Here is a 12,158-nt window from a genome sequence, read left to right as displayed (position 1 = left end):
TGTTGTTGGGGTTCTATTTTATTTTTTTTTTTTTTAAATTTCAGCAAGCCAACCGTCGTCGATTTCCTGTTATATATTAATTATTCACACATCATGATGACAAAACAAAATATAAATAAATATTTCAAGTTTGGTTAATAATGAATTTTAGTGTCCTAAGTATTATTTTGTAAAACCATGGTAAAACGGCATAAAAATGGTAAGAGATGATATGACCTCCATCAGGAGTTTTAGGGGTGATCACGCTGCGATTTTGTGGTTATTTTAAAAAAAATTAAATCGAATTACCACTTGGGGATGATGTTTTGCATGGAAAATCAGTTTCGTGGTTTTGGGCGGTATTAAGAGGTGGTGGTCAGTGCACGGTTTTTTTTTTTGGATAATAAGTAATTTGGAAAAAAAAATATAACTATTCAAATTATCTAGAACAATGAATGAAATTGTTGGATTTGGATCAAGTGTCAATCAAGTGGATTTATTCTTTGGGCCTATTATTGAATTTAGTCATGGGCCAAAAGTTCAAAAGGGGTTTCTCGTGGCCAAGGGAATGCTCATCAGAACTTAGGTTTTGGACTTGATAATTCAAGAAAGCCCATTCTATAAAGAAAGTCGTTGGAACTACTTTTAGCATTGATGATATATATATAGCTCAGATGTGAGAAATGAGATGAACGGAATAACTTCTGAAAGACACAAAACAATCAAGAGAGATCGAAGAGAGAAGAACAGGAAATTGGGGAATCCACATCAGAGAAAGGTAGTCACACAGAGTAGAAGGATTGAGGAGGAATTATTATTGAAGCTCTGTAATCTTTCTTATCAAAAACTGTGATTGATTATCTGTAGGATTCGATTCACTGTAAACTTTGATCGAGAGTTCAATATATAAGAGAAGTGATTATCCTCCCCGTAGATGTAGGCTATGCAAATAGCTGAACCACGAATATATTGTGTATTGTTCTTATTTGATTTCTAATTCTGCCGTGAGTGTTTTTGAATGAGTTTGAATCTATCGTGAGTTGTTTTCTTCTGTGAGCTGGTTAAAAGACCTGATAAATTGATAGTTGAAGAAATCGTCAAAGTTGAATTGAGTTGGTTCTTGGATTGGTTTGATTACCAGAATCTTGGTGTGTTTCTGTTGAATTGATTGAAGTCTCATAACATAAATTTATAATAAACAAAATAAAACTATATAAAATAACAATCAAACAACAAAATAACAAAAGACAAATAGGTAAGAAAAATTAAAGGAGAATTGAGAGAGTGGATGTTGTACAAGTAAGAAATCTATTATGTGTATAGTGTTAGTTAATAAATACAAACCTAATTAAATAAAATTTTGTGCAGGGCGGTGCGGTTTTGGCCAAATATTATAACCGCATCGTGGGGCGGTGAGATTTATTTATTTTTTCTTAACCACGGTTATTTTAAAAAAATGAGATACAACGGTACGATACTGTACGATCGATTCGAACGGTTTTTGAAAAATTTTGATTAGCCCTAAAGAGCATCAATTTATCGAACGAAACAAAGTCTACATGACTTGCAAAACAAAATAAAAACAGGTAGCAAAATAATTCCGTGCAATCGAAAGCTAAAAGTTACATGCCAAATAATTTTTACGTTCTATAGGAATGAAACAGCAAGCACTTCATGATTTATTTAGTCACGTTCATTTACAATTTTTTGTATATTACTAAATATTGTTAGTGCGATATATGACTATATGAATTCTTTCATGTTGAAAAAGAAATAAGAAATTGCTCGACTCACATGGAGTTGAATTTATGTGGTGGTTAGTGTGGAGAGAGATCTCCAATAAAATGCACTTTGGTCACCAAATCAGAATTACCTAATTATTAACTCGGATTTATTCTAAAAATAAAACTAAATCGGATTTATTATATATAAATATTAACTCGGATTTTTTCTAAGAAAACTAAAATCGGATTTATTATATATTAGTTAAAAGTGCTCATCTTGAAGGCAATTTTTATGTTTTAGGTAGAGTTTGTATATATTTAAAAAAGTTATTATTAACTTCTCTTCCTAAAGAAAAGTTTATAATCATTTTTCTCAAACATTTCTAAACATTACTATAGAATGAGCAAGGGGATGGATCCATAAAAGACGTCAGTCTATTGAGCCATATGTTAGCCCAAACGTTGTTTATGCATCATGGGCCTGCTAGATACGTCATGGGATTGAAACTGAAGAAATATATGAGTGGTAAATAATTGATATCTAATATACGAGGTAAAAATATTGTGTTTTTTTTTGGGTTCGTTTTTTGTGATGGAGATAATATTATGAACCGATTTTTATCATGACCAAAATATCTCTTTATGACCTAAATTTATGCCTCAATCACTTTGGGATTATTCATCTCATCTCTATCAACGCAACATCTGCTTATTCTCATTTCAAACTATTCGACGCATTCGTCATTAAAAAAATACCAACGCTCTGTATTTTCGTAATACAAATTGAAAGTATCAAATTTTCTACGTATTACAAGAACCAACACTGCAATTTAGTGACGGAGCCAGGATCTCGGATGAGTGTAGGCAATAACATGACTTTATTTATTAATAAAGCAAAAAAACAAAAAAATAATCGGTTAATCGATATGTAGAAATAATATGTCGTAAGATTTGAATACAAGCTACACTCAACCAGAAACACTTGTTAGTTTATAAAAAAATATATATTAAAAAAATGACTAAGAACAACAAGTACAGAACCCGCAACTAAACAAAACTTGATAGAAAATAAAAACTATACGACCGAAAATAAGATTGAACTGATTCCCGATCATAAAAGGGCACAAAATGTAAAAAGAAATTGAATGATCAACAAACATTAATGGAAAAAATAAACATAAAATTTGGTGACATTCTGGATTCTTCAGAGAATAGAAGATAAAACAATATATTATATGAATTGAAATAATTTTTAATCGAATTATATATCTATTGCTTATGAATCATGAGGAAAAAAAAACATTGTACAAAATTTATAGACGGTCTATCTAGATAGTAATAACACACAAAAATAAATTTTTGAGCCTAAAATTTGGTATAAACAGGGGCGGCCCTAAGGTAGAGCGGGCCGGATGACCGCCCAGGGCCCCGTCTTGAGACGGGCCCCCGATTATTTTTAAAAATTAGTATTTAAATTAATATTGAAATAAATTTAATTAATCAATAGTGATATAAAAAATAAATAAATCGTGAATAGGTTTTTATGACAAAAATCTTGCTCCAAATGAGTTAAATCATCACAAACTCTCATGGTTTAAAATTTTTTTCGCAGACCTCCGCTGCATCATAGGTAGACATACCATCAATTTTTTCTTACTTATTATTCAATTAAACCATGTTGATTACTCAGATATCAGGTTATGAAATTGAGTAATTTTACAAAATATAGATTTTTTTTTCCATTTTTTTCATTTACTAATGGATTGTTGCATTATTATTTTATTAATTTATATTACATTAATTTATTATCTCTCTTCTATATATATGTAAATTTTTTGTTCGTATTTGACTTCATTATTTAGTACTAGTTTATATTGTTTACGAATTTAGTTAAATAATTTCATTCTTGAACAAATATTCATCATAAAAAATGTCAAAAAATGATGACTTTGTTTTAAAAAAAATGCAATAAGAGTGAATTTTAAATAATATTGGTTGTCGAATAATTTATTTTGAGAAACTATGTGTAAATTATTTATAATATGTATGTTCTTTATTAATATTATACGTATATATATACATTATTAATGAAAGAGGATCATATTTTTAACTTTCGCCTCGGGCCATATTTTCAACAGGTGTGCTCACCATATTAAAACTCTCTCTATATATATTAATATTTTGGGCTCAGTGTGAGCAGCAGCGCACATTGGACCCATGCTAGCTCCGCCCATGACTGCAAAGCCAAAATTAGTAAATAGATTTGTTCATGTACTTTGATAAAGAGAAGTTTTGGGAACGGAATTGAAGAAGAGAAATGATATCATAGCTTCATCTGTTTCGTTTGAAAATTTGACAAACCATTTCTCTCAAGAATTCGACGCTGAAGAATTACCAACATTAGTGAAGAAGCAGGATCACCGACATACACTGTTACACATATGTGATATGCCTCACACAAAGTTGCTCTGAAGGACAATGAAATTACGATCAAAACAAGATCTCAAATTGGAACTTCATCTAACATAATCATGTTAAAAAAACATGAATCGCAAGATATATTTATTACTATTTATGCATGGCGCAATAATTAACTTTAATAGGAAAGCAACCGAATGCAAAGTTTGATTTGTTATACTGTTTGAAAATCTTAAAAATAAATAATTACTAGGCATGTCATATTATTAAAAAATAAATAAAATATAATACATAATTTATATATTGGAAACTATAAAAAAATTTGATATAATCTTAAAGCTAATATCACAATTTAAGCTCAATTAGATAGTGTTTGGGAGAACTTTTAGGAAGTAGGCTAGAGTCCAGGTTTAAGTGGTAAGATTGGCCCATAAAGATAAGTGGTAGAGGCGAAGGTTGGAATTGGAGTTGGAGCCATAGCTAAGGGAGGTGAGTTAAAAAGTGGCTAAGGAGTTAGAGATGAGTTTGAGAATTTGGAAGCCAAGATGAGTCTAGGAGTTGAGGATGACACTGGAGGAGGAGAGTAGTCAGAGTAGAACATATCTGAGGTGAGTGAGCTCTTAGCCTAAATTTTGTCGAGAGGACGAGACCCCTTAGCTTCAACCTCGCTTCAAGGACGAGGTAACACTTTTTTTTTTTTTTTGAATCTTCAATTTGGAACTTTATCTAACATAATCATGTAACAAAAACATGAATCGCAAGATATATGTATTACTATTTATGTATGGCACAATAATTATCCCTTATAGGAAAACAGCCGAATGCAATGTTTGATTCGTTATACTGTTTCAAAATCTTAAAAATAAATAATTACTAGACATGTCATATTATAATTATAAATAAAATATAATACATAAATATATATTGGAACCAATACAGAATATGATATAATCTTAAAGCACATATCACAATTTATTTATTTTTTTCTCCCAAAAGCCGTCTATTGTGGCGGGGTTAGGCGGACCCCTATCCGTTTATTAGAAGAACATATCATAATTTATATTATGTTATAAGATGTTTAAATTTTTAAGTAGTATTAAAAAGCTCACACAAATCCATTAGATTAGAATATACAAAAAAATATATTTTAACATATTTTTCCCAGTGATATTTTTAGTTTATTACCTAGCTATAAAATTAGAGCCTTTATAGCTAAGCTTACAAATTGCTTAAAACGTCTCACAAAATGTTTAGGTATTTATAAGATGCAAGAAAGTTTTTGAAAAAATATTTTTATGATATCTAATTATAAGCTAATAATATCGTAAAATTATTTTATTCTAATGATATAAAATTTATTAATTAATTAAAAATAAAAAAATATAAATGATAAAGATATTTATCTAATTTATCTTAGATTCTACCATTTAAATTTGGGCCTCCGAATGGGCCATAGCATACTACTCACTCGGTCATCTTTTAATGAACAAACCCAATATAAACATAAAAAGGGAACGTTCTCGAAGCTTCACGACAGAACCAGCAAAACCTTGAAAATGTTCCACTGTTTGTAGGGATGTAAATGAAACGAACAGTTCGCGAACTGTTCGGATCTCGACTCGTTAAAAGCTCGTTCGAGCTCGTTTAATGAGGCTCGTTAAGGCAAACGAACCAAGCTCGAGCTTTACAATATTCGGCTCGTTAGCTCGTGAACATGCTCGTTAACAGGCTCGTTAACAAGCTCGTAAGTCATCTCTTAGACGAAAAAATAATAGTATTGATATTTAATTTATAAATTTATACTTTACTTATGAAAAATATTGAAAAATCTATAAAAATTAATTTATTAGAATAAAATTACAAATTTTAATAATAATATTATATTTTTTCAAATATATAATTTAGTTTTTAATTAATTTAATAAATATTTAAATTTATCGTTTAAATGTATTAAGCTCGTTTAGGCTCGATAAAAATTCGAATAAGCTCGTGAGCTATAAATATATTCGTTAAATAAAATCGAGCTCGACACGTTCCTAAATGAATCGAGCTTGAACATTCAAAAGCTCGGACTCGTTTACTTTCATGAGTGTTGGGAACGGCGGTGCTTTGAGAAGTTGTACGAATGTGCTAGAATCGTCTTCTTCGCATTATATACGTTCGATTCCCAATAAATTTCTCCTCAGAAAAAGATTACTGAACAAGTTTCGATTGCAGAAGCTTTTGATCTACACAATCTACGTTCGTTCAAGCAGAAAAAAATGTCTCTGATTCCGACTTTATTTGGCGACCGCCGGAGCAAAATCTGCCATCCATTTCCAACGGATATCTGGGCTCCCTTCAATGTTTTCCCTTCTTCAAGCACACTGAACAAAGCCCACGGCACCGCGGCCGGGGAGGTCTCTGCATTTGCCGGTGCATGCGTCGATTGGAAAGAGACGCCGGAGGCACACGTGTTCAAGGCGGATCTGCCGGGGTTGAATAAGGAGGAGGTGAAAGTTGAGGTGGAAGAAGGCGGTGTTCTTCAGATCAGCGGGGAGAGAAGCAGAGAGCAGGAGGAGAAGAACGACAAGTGGCACCGTGTGGAGAGGAGCAGTGGGAAGTTCCTCCGCCGGTTCAGGCTGCCGGAGGGCGCGAAGGTGGAAGAAATCAAGGCGGCGATGGAGAATGGAGTGCTGACGGTGACCGTACCTAAGCAAGAAGTGAAGAAACCTGAAGTCAAGGCGATTGACATCTCCGGTTAAAAGGGATCCATGGCTTTCTAGCTAGTTTCTTTGATGAATATTAAATAATAGTTGTTTTTCTCTTCAAAAAATAGAATAATTATAATAATGGTTGTTTTTGTTTCATAATATATTGTTCTTGTTCTCTGAAAAGGGCAAAAAAATTAAAAGTTATTGTAATTATTGTTATTCAATATTTTTGAAATCCGAATGTTGTGTTAGATGAACTATTGTCGTTGAGGTTCCATTTTATGCAAATATCAGCGACACCCGTCGATTTCCTGTTTAAATCTTAATTATTTCCGTGTGATGATGAAACAAAATATAAACTATATGAATTGTTTCATGTGAGAAAGAAATACTACGAGATCGCACGTTTTGGGAGTTGGATTTGTGTGGTGATTAAACATTAAATCGGATTTATTTTTAAATTTTTAATAATAAATTGTAGTAATTAAATTAAATTAAACTAATAAACTGTGATAACAGTTTGAATGAGAAAAAGACAAATTTAAGGTAATGTTTGAAAATACACATATATAAAATATGGACTTTTCTTTAAAAATTTTGTTAAGAAAAATTCATTCTTGAGCATTATTTGTGAACATTATCTTAGGATGCGTAATTGTCTATCCATAAAAAGGTTAAGTCGATGTCATTAATAGAGTATTGTGGGGCTCACTAATTTTAATCAATCATGGGAATAATATTCTGCGAGCGACATGTATAAAACCCCATAAAAGATGTCAATCAACTTAAAGAGCCACGTTTTTGCCCAAAACTTGTTTTATGCATTATAACTTTATAAGTGTAAATAGCTTTTCCTAATAATTTTACCATCGATTTTCAATTTCTCTTATTTGTATTTTTCTTCATGATAATGCTTGTTCTCTAACCTATTTTGAGCTAGTTTATAGATTTGTTAAATAAATCATCGACATAATTTATCATAAATAATAAATAAAATATAAAATGTTTAGTTTTTTAAGCGGTCTAAAAATGTTTGTGCGAATTCTTATACGATTACTTTATAATGTTTTAAAAGCAAAATAATAACAATATCTTTTAATATTTTCTAAAAATTAATTTAGATCAATCTTTCAATATTGTACATCAATTTGTACACCCACCTCTAAAATGACTAAATTATCCTATAAAAATTAAAAAATTACAATTCAATTCTCCAACCCTGCGCACCATTTTGGTGCAAGTTTTGCACTAAAATAGTGCAATTTCTGCACCAAACATAACATCAATCTCCAACCTATTTACACCAAATCTTACACCAAAAAGAATATTCTCAAAACATTCCTTTTATTTCACATATATTAATTAATTTTATTCAACATATTTTTACAAATTATATAATTAATATTTTTTAAAAAATAAATATTTTAACGTTAATAAATATTTTTACAAATTATATAATTAATATTTTTATTAATTAAAATTTATTTTATTGTTAATACATATAAATATTAATATTAATTTTATGATTTAACTATTATTATATAAATTAATTATAGATAATACAAATTAATATATGAAATGATTAAAATTGATAAATATGGGTACGATTTCAAACATAAGACAACCACAAAATGGATACAACTTCAAACATACCACGAATACAAAACGAATACAGCATCAAACATAACACATACAAATTATAAGCATAATACAAATATAATTTCAAATATAAATGCTTAGACCATTCGAGTACAACTGTCAAACATTTGAACTACTATATTCATCCCAAAAATTCTCAATTAAAGCATTTCGCAGTGCGTAGTGAGCATCTTTGTCTTTTATTTTTTTTATATCGATTGAGAAATTCTTGGAACTTCATATTCTCATCGACAATCATTTCTACTTCTGGAGCAGGTGTTTCTCTCGCATCTTGAATGGGTGCACTGAGGTCGCGTTCATCTTCGATAATCATGTTGTGCATTATGATACATGATGACATTATGTCATGTAAATGACATTTCTTCCAACCACGTGCTGGGGATGCCACAATAGCAAATCGTGATTGAAGAACTCCAAATGCACGCTCAACGTCTTTTCTACAGGATTCTTGCCTCATTGCGAAATATTTCTTTTTTGGTTCGCGTGGATCATGAATGCTTTGCACAATAGTTGACCATTTCGATAAATACCATCAGTTAAGTAATATCCTATATCATATTTTTTTTCCTTCAATTTTGTAATAAGCAGTAGGAGAGCAATACCTTGTGCAAGTTTGGAGAATAAACCAGACGCCTCCAAAACATTTATATCATTATTTGTTCCGGTCATTCCAAAATATGCATGTCATATCCAAAGATCGTAATCAGCTACTGCTTCTAAAATGATTTTCGGAGAACCACTACGACCTGCATATTGGCCTGCCCAAGCCGTTGGACAATTTTTCCACTTCCAGTACATACAGTCGATACTTCCCAACATCCATGGGAATCCTCGTTGTTCACCTATGTAGAGTAGTCTGGCAACATCATCGGAAGTAGGTGATCTCAAGTATCGTTCTGCAAAAACTTTCACTACAGGACGACAAAACCGTTGCATACACACAATTGCAGTAGATTCTCCAATTTTGATATATTCATCAGTAGCATCTGCGGGTAAAGCATATGCTAGCATTCACAATGCGGCTGTTATTTTTTGCAGAGTTGATAGACCAAGCCGCCCCACACTATCTGCTCGTTGAACGAAATAAGAATCATGATTCTCTTTACCTTATCTACGATACGAATGAACAAGTTTCGAGACATTCAAAATCGTCTTCGAAACATTGCTTCATTATATCTTGGAATTTCAGCAAAGTAATCATTGAATAGATTACGATCGGCGACTTCTCGATCACGATGGATGACTACATGACCTGGAATCAAACCTCTGTGTGTGTGGATTCTTCATCATTTTGAATCACGTACGCAACAACCAACTCTTGCTCTTGAGTTATCACTTCTATGACTGCTTTTCTTTTATTTTTAACACTCTCAACAACATTCAACCACTCATTCTGTGTTTCATCTTCTTTGCCCGACAACGAAGATGAGCTAGTGGAAGATAATTGTAATTCGGATTGAGAATTCATTTTCTAGATAATGAGAATGTAAAATGAGTGTTGTGAGAAAATAGGATTATTACATCACACTATATAATAGTTGTGAAGAATGTAACCGTTGGAGAGATCTAAACCACAACCATTGGATGGATTCTACATGGATCAAAATCCTGACCGTTGGATGTGTGTTTTCAGATCTAAATCACAACCGTTGGATGGATTTTACACGGATCAATATCCTGACCGTTGGATGTGTGTTTTCAGAGCTAAATCACAACCGTTGGATGGATTCTACACGGATCAAGATCCTGACCGTTGGATGTGTGCTTTCAGAGCTAAATCACAACCGTTGGATGGATTTTACGCGGATCAAGATCCTGACCGTTAGATGTGTGTTTTTCATCTACACGGATCAAGATCCTGACAGTTAAATGTGTGTTTTTAGAGCTAAATCACAACCGTTGCATGGATTCTACACGGATCAAGATCCTGACCGTTGGATGTGTGTTTCCATAGCTAAATCACAACCGTCGGATGGATTGAATTTCAGTATAAATTGGGTACATTAGTCTTATACAAACTCAATATTATCATATTTTTCAAGCAACACAATGGCATCCAATGCTAGAACTGCTTCTTACACCATTGAAGAAGATAAGATTCTATGTCATATGTACCTTGACATAACACAAAATCCTATTAACGGTATCAATCAACCCAAAAATCAGTTCTGGGATCGTGTTGAATAAGCTTACAATAGTAGCAAACCAAACACCCTACAATTACGTAACAAAAGATCACTGCAGTGTCACGTGAAAACTATACTCCGTCAAGTTGGAAGATTAAGAGAATGCATTCGCCAAATCGAAATTCTCAAACCAAGTGGTGCATCTGACGAGGACATTGTGAGTATTATTTATATATATCTATAGTTTGCTATAAAGACTCTAATATGATTTGGTTTTTTCGCAGTTACACAGAGCAAAAGATCTGTTCATGCAAGATCCTATTTACAACAAAGGATTCAAGTTTGATCATGTATGGCCAATTTTGAAAGATCTTGAAAAATTTTCTAGTGACATCCATCCATCGAGCTTCGCACCTCAAACCAATGTCACGAACTTGGATTCATCACAGTCAGAAACTCAGACACCAGAATCAGGTTCTCAAGGAATAAATTATTTTACTATTAATTTAAGTAGTGATGAAAATGTAGGTGACACTTCATCCGGCCGACCTCTTGGAGTTAAAAAGGCAAAATTGAAGAAAAAAAAGGATGACAACATTGCAGAATTGTTATCGACGATTAAACAAGGGCATCGTGAAATTATTGATGTCCTACAAAAGGGATCTACTGAACTCCAACAAACTTATGATATTAAAATGCTTGAGCAGCACAATATCACATTAAAATTAGAAAATCAGAAAAATAAAATCGAAGCTCTAAAATAACAATTGGCGTTGGCTGAACTTCAAGAGGAAAATAGAGTTCTGTACATGGATTTGAGCACAATTGGTGATCCAGAAATGCGTGAAATTGTGCGAATTGAACGGGCAAAATTAAGGGAAAAAAAAAAAACAAGCATCTGAACAACAATATCGTGACATGTATGACCAATATTTGGGTGATATTGGAGGATCTGGATCTAATTTACCACCGTATTGATTATTTGTTTTAATGATGTCGTTCTAATTGTATTTTGAATTATGTGTTCTAATTTGCATGTGTGTTTCCATCATGTATTTCAATTACGTATTTCTAGATTGATTATGTATTTCAGTTTGTATTTGTATTTCAATTTTCAACTAGTAGTATTTCTTTATGTATTCGAATTTGATATTTGTAGTCCAATTTATATTTGTAGTTTAATTATTTGCACTTGTATTACAAAATAAATTAATTATAAAATAATTATTTAAATGTTAAAAATTAAATTAAATATAATTAAAAATACTTATTTATTTATTATATTAAATTATTGTATATTATTTTTTCTCTAATATTTAGTTATTAAAATAATACCAAAAATATTTAATTAATATTTAAATATTTAAAATAACAAATAAAAGATAATTAAAAAAATTAAAAAAATAAAAAGAATGCACCAAATTGGCCTGCGCCAAATTTGGTGCAAACAAGGTGGGGGCGCCAAAATGGCGCAGAATTTGGCGCCCCCATTGGAGCAATTTCCCTGCGCTAAAATGATGTTTTGCACCATTTTAATGCAGGGTTGGATATGGCCTAAA

At 31.6% G+C, this 12,158-nt stretch overlaps 3 protein-coding genes across 3 annotated transcripts; 2 read left to right on the top strand and 1 right to left on the bottom strand.

The window, feature by feature from the left end:
- The first annotated feature begins 6,303 nt into the window (after positions 1-6,303).
- Positions 6,304-7,067, top strand: LOC140881016 (17.8 kDa class I heat shock protein-like). The gene has a single exon (XM_073285964.1). The coding sequence runs from the start codon at positions 6,383-6,385 to the stop codon at positions 6,863-6,865; it is 483 nt and encodes a 160-aa protein (XP_073142065.1). The 5' UTR covers positions 6,304-6,382; the 3' UTR covers positions 6,866-7,067.
- Positions 7,068-9,157: 2,090 nt separating this feature from the next.
- On the bottom strand, positions 9,158-9,484 carry LOC140878041 (uncharacterized). The gene has a single exon (XM_073281642.1). It carries the CDS (start codon positions 9,482-9,484, stop codon positions 9,158-9,160), a length of 327 nt encoding a protein of 108 aa, XP_073137743.1.
- A 1,038-nt stretch (positions 9,485-10,522) lies between these two features.
- Positions 10,523-11,501, top strand: LOC140878040 (uncharacterized). Its single transcript, XM_073281641.1, has 4 exons — positions 10,523-10,584; positions 10,675-10,816; positions 10,884-11,073; positions 11,365-11,501. The coding sequence occupies exons 1-4, from the start codon at positions 10,523-10,525 to the stop codon at positions 11,499-11,501; spliced, it is 531 nt and encodes a 176-aa protein (XP_073137742.1).
- The last annotated feature ends 657 nt before the right edge of the window (positions 11,502-12,158 follow it).

This window comes from Henckelia pumila, chromosome 2, assembly GCF_033568475.1.
Source record: "Henckelia pumila isolate YLH828 chromosome 2, ASM3356847v2, whole genome shotgun sequence".
Lineage (NCBI taxonomy): Eukaryota > Viridiplantae > Streptophyta > Magnoliopsida > Lamiales > Gesneriaceae > Henckelia > Henckelia pumila.
This window is presented reverse-complemented; position numbering and strand designations above follow the sequence as displayed.

What these genes read in the sequence shown, in the direction of transcription:
- LOC140878040 (XM_073281641.1), top strand. Translation starts at nt 10,523, where the DNA reads ATGGCATCCAATGCTAGAACTGCTTCTTACACCATTGAAGAAGATAAG. An exon ending in GATAAGATTCTATGTCATAT is followed by an intron (nt 10,585 to 10,674) that starts GTACCTTGACAT and finishes TTACAATAGTAG; the next exon opens with CAAACCAAACACCCTACAAT. An exon ending in GTGCATCTGACGAGGACATT is followed by an intron (nt 10,817 to 10,883) that starts GTGAGTATTATT and finishes GTTTTTTCGCAG; the next exon opens with TTACACAGAGCAAAAGATCT.
- LOC140881016 (XM_073285964.1), top strand. Translation starts at nt 6,383, where the DNA reads ATGTCTCTGATTCCGACTTTATTTGGCGACCGCCGGAGCAAAATCTGC.
- LOC140878041 (XM_073281642.1), bottom strand. Translation starts at nt 9,484, where the DNA reads ATGCTAGCATATGCTTTACCCGCAGATGCTACTGATGAATATATCAAA.